Below are 7,766 nucleotides of genomic sequence, written 5' to 3'. Positions count from 1 at the left end.
AAAACCGCTAATGTTCATATCAGAGACGCAATATGAACGATTTCAAAAGTTAAGGAATATATTTTACCTTATTTTAAAGTTCAGAGATAAAAAACAGATTTTCGCAAAAGTCGAGAGACCTAAAGTAATCTTCTTCCTAGTATTTTTGATGGATCTTTTAGAGTAAAATTTCGAGAGGCAGTGTTCTGAAGCCCAGTGACCGTCATTTCCGAGAATGCAAAGCCCAGTGAAAGTGTGGCCCAGCAAACGTATCTGACCCAGTGGAATCCACAAAGGCTGCCCAATCTGCTTCCAGATACACAGCACACGAGGCCCCGAACAAAGCCCACTCAGCTTCCTTCTGTCTCCACCGCCGCCGACGAGCCGCGCAACCGCACCCACATTACACGACCGACGACTCGCACAGATCGGAGAGTGAGCGAGCGAGAGATGGCCGGGAGGCTAACCGCGGCGGGATCCCGCATCCTGGGCGGCGGCGGCGCACGCGCCGCGGCCTCCGCCCTCCGGCACCGCGCCGGCATGGGCCTCCCCGTCGGCCGCCACATCGTCCCCGATAAGCCCGTAAGTCTCCCGCACCACGAGTCCAAATCCAAATCCAACCGTGCTCTCCTCATCCCCGCCCAGTGAATTTCCGTCTCAAATCGATTGGATCTGGGGATTTTTTTTTGTTTGTTTGGGTCGCAGGTGCCCGTGAACGACGAGCTGGTGTGGGATAACGGCACGCCCTTCCCGGAACCCTGCATCGACCGCCTCGCCCCGCACATCGGCAAGGTAGTATGGACCTGATCAGTTATCGAATACGTTGCGCAGCGCAGCGTCATATAGGCGTGTGGATTGGTTTGATTTGGCTGTATGATTGGTTCTGTGTTTGCTGATGGATAGTACGAGGCGTTGGCGTGGCTGTGCGGAGGGCTGGGGTTCTTCGCTGTCCTTGGCGTGGCTGCTGCTGTGAACGACAAGGCCTCCAAGATACCATATGTGAGTGTGCATTGCTAACTGCTGTTTCTCTGATTGCATTTTGAGCTTTCAGTGTTTGTTGTGTTGTGCTACAGAGATCACTCCACCTACGGTAACTATGTTTCTACTATGCTATTTTAAATACTTGCCTCCTTGGGTTATTGTTAAGTTACTAGAAGATATTATTACTTAAAGTTCCTATCAGAAAAAATGGTTATATTGCTTTCAAATGTTGAAAATCTGGACCCTCATAGAAGATGTCTGTGATTTTGCATGCCTATAGATACACTCCACCTATGGTAAGCTAGCATTTTGTAGGAAAAGGAACTGGGAAATGGGTTGGTGGAATTGAGGTAACAGATTCACTATAAGCAAAGCCATCTCTTGCTCCTACTGTTTAGCCTTTATTCGGTAAGCAGATTCGTAAGCAGTGTTTTCCTAGACATTAAACGGTTAGCCTTTATTCGGGCTAAATGGTCAATTAAATGGGTTCAACCTCCGATTAAACAGAAATAGGGTACCACAGTGTAGCGTTTTCATGGCGTTTAAATTGGATAAATGGCCGTTTAGGTTTAGGTGAACAGTACTATTAAGTAATACATGCATCAACCAAATCAAATAGTTAAACTTGTAGGTTTCGTTTGTTGCTCACTTTTTAGCAATTTGGATATTGATTCTTGAAGTTTTATTTGGCACTCAAATGTTTATGGGAGGAACTGTTGATGGTAGCATATTAAAGGTTAATAATCTAAAGCGTTCAATTCTATGGCTATGGTGATCCCATAAGTTAGCAGCCAGGTGAGGCTGTGGATACTTGTTTTTTAATTTCGTCTGACTGACCATCAAGATAACTTGTTTTAAGGAGATATACTCCAAAATAACTTGATCTGTATTCCCAAATTTCGACTTGAACTGTTACTTGATGGCTAATACTTCCTCTGTCCATCAATGTAAGGCATTGAATAAATCAGATTTTGCAATGACAAAACATTAGTCGAACTAAAAACATCAATAACTTTTAAATTGATGAGTTTGGAAGCGAGTTATGTGTGTAGATTTGTATTCGAAAAAACTTATTGCAAAATCTCATAAATTTGAAGGATTTTGAGAATATATTTTAGATAAAATTAGTGGTCAAAGACATGCATCAAAGTCTGTGCAAAGTCAAGTTTGACAAGTATTATTGACTTGAGGGAGTACTCCCTCGTCCCTCCATTGTAAATTATAGTTCAAGTTCAGGGGTAGATGAGGATCTCTCCCGGTAATTCCTCGCTTAATTCCAATTAACACAATAACTCTCTTTATATATAGACTATAGTGAGATTTAATTGACTCCTAAGAGAAGTGGTTGACATTATATCTGATCCTAGCCCTAAGGGGCCTCTCATACTGTGGTTCTGGCTGTGACGATTGAGACTCGACTCAACACAAGCCTATCAGCTAAAAAAGCCTTTGACATCTCGGCTTAGTGTCTTATTCGCTACTAACAATAAATGAGGAACTATCTTTATTTGTTGAGGCATCTGCCCTTTCTGAATGCTAGCTGGCAGCAACCTGCACATCCAAGTGCAAGATTCCAATTTTGTAGGCCAACGTTGCATGCCTGGCTCCCATGGAAGCAAACCAACCATGATGTCACAATCATGCCCTTCAGGAGTAGTATTGCTCAGGAGATCACATGTTCCTCCATGCGCATAGTACAGATGGACTCCAAGCTGAGGATGTACTCCAGATTGCTCAACTTGCAGATCCCAGTAAAGAGATTGTAGCTGTCTTATCTGCTGAAATTGACCATATATGCACAAATCTGTTAGTGGAAACATCTCACAAGCAGCAATCACCCCTCCGGGTTCCCAGGGAAAACACACGAGCTTGTGGATTCCATTGCACAAACATGTGTTTGCATAGCAGCCTTCTACTAGCATCGCTGCACATGCCACATTTTGCGCCAGGGATGCCATTGCAGATGAACCAGTCTATGGAAATTTCATGTAGGCCCTATTTGTTTCTGCTTATAATCTCCGTACCATTGGGTTTTTTTCGATTCAAAATTCTGGATTGTGCTAGTGCAAAGTTCTTAAGCAATGGTTAGAAAAAAGCAGAAATGATCGAGGCGTTTGGTGGGATTCTTGCTTTTTTTCCCCACCCAGAATCCGATGATAAGCAGAACTAGACAAGGCCATAAGCTACTGACTAGTTGCTGCCTGTGTGCGGTGCTTGATCGGCCATTGAATTGCGCACGGTCGGGGCTGAGAGCAACTAGGGACTCATCACATGCAAGCTGATCCAAGGAGATGACATCTGGTGGCTGCATGCCTCACCATGAATCCACGCTCCATGTTCATCTTCAGTTCCTCAATGATTGATTAGATCGTTGCACATCCAGCCGACACATTGGTGCGCAAATTTTCCAATGATGTTGATTGGTCACCAGTAGCAGAGGCCATGGGAAAGGATCCCTGGCAAGCTGATACCAATTGACATGCCCCTGGTTAGAAGAGGGGCATGCGCTCGTTGGGGGATTGTGGGTGGTGTGTGGTGAATGAATGTCGAACTGAACACTTGAGATCAGGCATGCTGATGACGGTGGCCTGGGGTAGATGAGGATCTCTTCTGGTGATTTCTTGCTTAATCCAATCAATACAACTCCCCTCTATATACAGATTTCCTTGACTCCTGAGAAAGGTGGCTAATCTTATATCCAAACTTAACTCCAATGGGCCTCTCATACTGTGGATGTGGTCCATAAGGCCTAGCTGACTGATGACAAACTTTGACCAGTTTATAGAAAATGCACCAACATCTACAACATGGAATTAGTTTCTTTAGATCCTCCATGAAATATATTTTCATAGATGATTTATTTGATCTTATAGATGTTCATACATTTTTCTAAATACTGGGTGAAAGTTAGAAACATTTGACTTAAGACAGAGCTAAAGTGTACTATAACTTGAACGTATGGAGTATGTGTTTATAGTGACAAAAGCTATATGGATAGATCCGTATTCAGAGGAATTTTATGATGTTTATTTTGTGGCAATTGAGAATATATTGCAAGAGAAACTAAAGGTAAAAAAATCTATGTTAGAAGGCTTTATCCTAGAAAAATATGGCCTAGATTGATTGGTGGAGGGAATTATGAATTAGCTATGTTTGAGTCCTATTTATGTGTGTGCACTAGAAGCTGTGGGATTTTCCACAGTGGTTTGGTTTGAGTAGTCATCTAAGGAAACACTGTTGTAACTTGAGGATGATCAGTGTTATACCTTTCAACCCTGAAAATGTCTGCTTGATACCAATGCCCATATGAAATTCTGATTGTAAATATTTTTTTTTCTTAGCAGTGCACGAATCCCATGGTAGTCTAGTTGTATATAATATTAACATGCTATCAAAATGAGGGAACAATTTTTTTGTATATGTCTATGAGCTGAACCGAGAGTTAGTTGTAGGTTTCCTTTCTGGCGTGTTTTATGTTAGATTAAATCCTCATAGAACTGCCTGATTATTTAATCTGCAAGCACATAGTGACAACAGTAAGTATAGATGCTAACTGAAATTACCTCCTCACTTCACTTTTTTCTAATTCTGTAACTGCATGGAAGGTTCACAAAAGTCCTTTTGCTGTGAATATTTTTTTTGAGGGGATTTGCTGTGAATATTTGAAACTGGACTAGTTATCTAGCCTACGTACTGGGTTATTTATGTTAGTTGGGTCCCAGCCATTGGCTTGGGGCTCAGTCAGCAATGAGTGTCACATATGACATATGCGACATGGAAGAAAAAAAGAGATGCAGTAAGCATGCTAACAAAGTAGGAGACAAGAAAGGGGAAGCATGTGCACCAGACCCAAAATTGAAGTCCAGACAGGAAGTGGCAAACTAAATGTGCTACTGGTCACACTAGATTTAAATAGAATCAATATTTAAATAACTAATGATGGCTACACCACATGAATGTGAGAACTGAGCTATATATAAGCTTGTTTTATTTGGTGTGTAATGTCTACAAACACTGGGTAGTGTGTTATCTCAGAAATGTTGTACAGAATGAGTTTTCTCAAAGAGCTTTGATAAGGCAGAGCAGTTGTACACTGTATAACAATATTTACAGGGAAATCAGGAAGTACCCACAATGTATTGTTTACTCTCTTCTGCAAAAAGGGCCTTCTGTACAATGGTGTGCCTGTTTCACAATATGTAAAAAGAATGTGTATGTCCTATGATTTCTGAATTTTATTAGGAAGTCACGTTATTTCTTGTGAATCTGTATCTGTTCTTGACATATTTTGTTGAATGAGCTAACCTAAACGTGTCCAATTGTTTCTTGCAGACTCCCAAAGTCTACCCGTACGACAACTTGAGAGCTGAACTTGGTGACAGACCATTTTAGATTATTCATCTGTTTGATGACAAGGCACTTTGATGAATTTAGCTCTATATCTCCTTCCATCAGAGAAAAGCAGGGAAAACTTGTTTACCATGGTTGTTTTTATTTTGTTGTGATTGCCTTGTTGTAAACTACCGTTGTGTGATTTGCTGTGAAGCATGGGTTTGCCCTACAATAATGCAACCAGCTCCTTATGCTACGGATTCGAGTATTAACAATCCATCCGGTGCCAGAATTTCTTTTGTTCATCTGTATCTTGAAACGTTATGCACCACTCTGAACCTGTCTTGTAGCAATTATCTGGCAGCAAACATTCGAGTGTAGTGATTACGTCGGTTTGGCATGATGGTTCACGTTTCCACCGAGGTGGACATTTGCACCGAATATATTTTGCTGTATTTATGGACGTGCACTAACAAACCGAGAACCTGGGCTCACGAGGCGCCAAGAGGCCCAAATTATTTCAGTTTTTCAGCCCGTGAGGACGTGACGTCGCATGGCTGATTTTTCACTCGTGTAGTTGTCGGTTGACAACTTGCGATGCATGTCACCAGCACAAAGAACTCATAATGCATCTGATTATTCTGAACAAGCTTTGGATTCTCATGCCTGACCGATTAGTCACCACAATTGCAATTTCAAAACGAAGCGTGACTCAACACAACTTACCTACACAAACACAGAGCATAGACACGTCATCATAGTTGCGCTCGATCACACGGGACAGTCCACAGAGCCTTAACGACCGAACTAGCACTACAAATTAACACAGGCAACCTTAACTAACTAACTAACCGCGGTCGGCGGCGTGTGGATACGTCTTACTAATTTAATTAGCTCTGGCACACTGGAATCCCTGGGGGAGCTTCTTGCCGCAGTAGTTGACGAGGACGCTGAGCTCAACGTGGGCGCGCAGCTGCACGACGCCCAGCACGTTGGCCCGCAGCGCCGTGCACAGGCACACGGCCGCGTCCAGGTCGGCAAGCCCGCCCAGGAGCTGGCAGCACGGCTGCGTGGACGACGTCGCCGGGCGCTGCTGCTGGCCGAGCTCCAGGCTCACCAGCCCGCCAAGAACGCTCGCGCACGCGCCCAGCTTCAGCGCGTTCACTGGGCACCTCGCCCCGCCGCCGCCCCGCGCTTTCGGGGTCGTCGGGGAGCACGGCGGCGGCGGCGCCGGCTTCGGGCACGACGATGAACCGCAGGCGACCGAGTGGGTGGCGAGGAGGAGGAAGTGGCCTAGCGCCAGAACGGCGGCCAGTGCCGTCGCGCTACTGCCGTTCCTGCGTGGCACTGCCATGGCCAGGCTTCCGTGTTGGTTTGGCTATATGCCTGCTGTGCTGTGCGTGTCCGATAACCGATATGAGTGAGCAGCGTGTATATAGGTATCGTACAACGAGTGCATGTGTTCTAGCTGCTACGGGGTATTGGAGGTATTTATAGGGGTGGGAGGGGTACTCGCTAACGTTTCACGGCCGGGTGGTCGATACACGCAACAACCAGTTTGTTTGATCTTGCATTGCATGATGTATGGATGATAGAGTGCTTGATCTTGAGGGATGGAAGGTGGGCAGGTGACCACAGGGACAGGGAGGAGGTGGTGATTCATGGCTGGAAAAGGTCATGTTCATGTCCTCTCATGCAAGCTTTGAATTCTGCGGTGACCTTAACTAACGTGTGTATCATGCAGGACCCGATGACGGTTTTAAATCACGGCACAGGTCAGTTATAGAGGCTCCGATCCGGTGCCACCTGTCCGGTTGATCGGTGCGGGCACCTTAATCAGCTTTAAAGCTGTACTAGTGTCGCTCTGTTCGCTTAAATTTATCTGTCGAATCTGCTAGCCATTCAGCAGTATTTTTCTCTCATATCAAATCAACAAACAGTACTTTCAGTCATGACTTATAAATCAAGCGAACTTATTATAACTTGGCTCGTTATGGCTCGGTTCGACTTGTTGTACTAACAAGCTAAAAGCTTAGCTCGACTCAGACTCGCTTGCCACTCGAGCTGTCTCATTTGACTTGGGAGCTAACTTAATTTTTTCTTCCTACTGAGGTTATTTATCTAGCAATAGACAGAGACAGTTCTAATTTGGGAAAGCAAAATAAATAAGAAGGCATATTATTTGATGCTGTTTTGGGAAAATCAACAAAAAAAAAAAAGCTAATGCTTGTAAGGGAGTACGCAAAGCTGCGATTGTAAGGCCCTAGCAAGTAGTAGACACCAGACGACTTAATTACACATACATGTGTTTACACCTATGTCAGCGCGGAATGATGAATGGGGGAAGTCTACAGCCTCGGGGTAGGAGCGTGGGAGTTGGGGGATAGGGTTTTATCATATTGGGCTAATGGACTATGACATATATAGGGCTGATTTAAGTTGCTGTCATCTGATTTACCTTGACTCGTTTTGGC

The 7,766-nt window shown here is 44.3% G+C and overlaps 2 protein-coding genes across 2 annotated transcripts; one reads left to right on the top strand and one right to left on the bottom strand.

Annotated features, from left to right (window-relative positions):
* LOC8058115 (NADH dehydrogenase [ubiquinone] 1 beta subcomplex subunit 8, mitochondrial) lies at positions 334–5,597 on the top strand. The gene is made up of 4 exons (XM_002467482.2): positions 334–561; positions 685–771; positions 883–978; positions 5,293–5,597. The coding sequence occupies exons 1-4, from the start codon at positions 430–432 to the stop codon at positions 5,350–5,352; spliced, it is 375 nt and encodes a 124-aa protein (XP_002467527.1). The 5' UTR covers positions 334–429; the 3' UTR covers positions 5,353–5,597.
* On the bottom strand, positions 5,929–6,779 carry LOC8058114 (putative lipid-binding protein AIR1). Its single transcript, XM_002464924.2, has one exon. It carries the CDS (start codon positions 6,644–6,646, stop codon positions 6,179–6,181), a length of 468 nt encoding a protein of 155 aa, XP_002464969.1. The 5' UTR covers positions 6,647–6,779; the 3' UTR covers positions 5,929–6,178.

The sequence above is a fragment of the Sorghum bicolor genome, chromosome 1 (genome assembly GCF_000003195.3).
Source record: "Sorghum bicolor cultivar BTx623 chromosome 1, Sorghum_bicolor_NCBIv3, whole genome shotgun sequence".
NCBI lineage: Eukaryota > Viridiplantae > Streptophyta > Magnoliopsida > Poales > Poaceae > Sorghum > Sorghum bicolor.
This window is presented reverse-complemented; position numbering and strand designations above follow the sequence as displayed.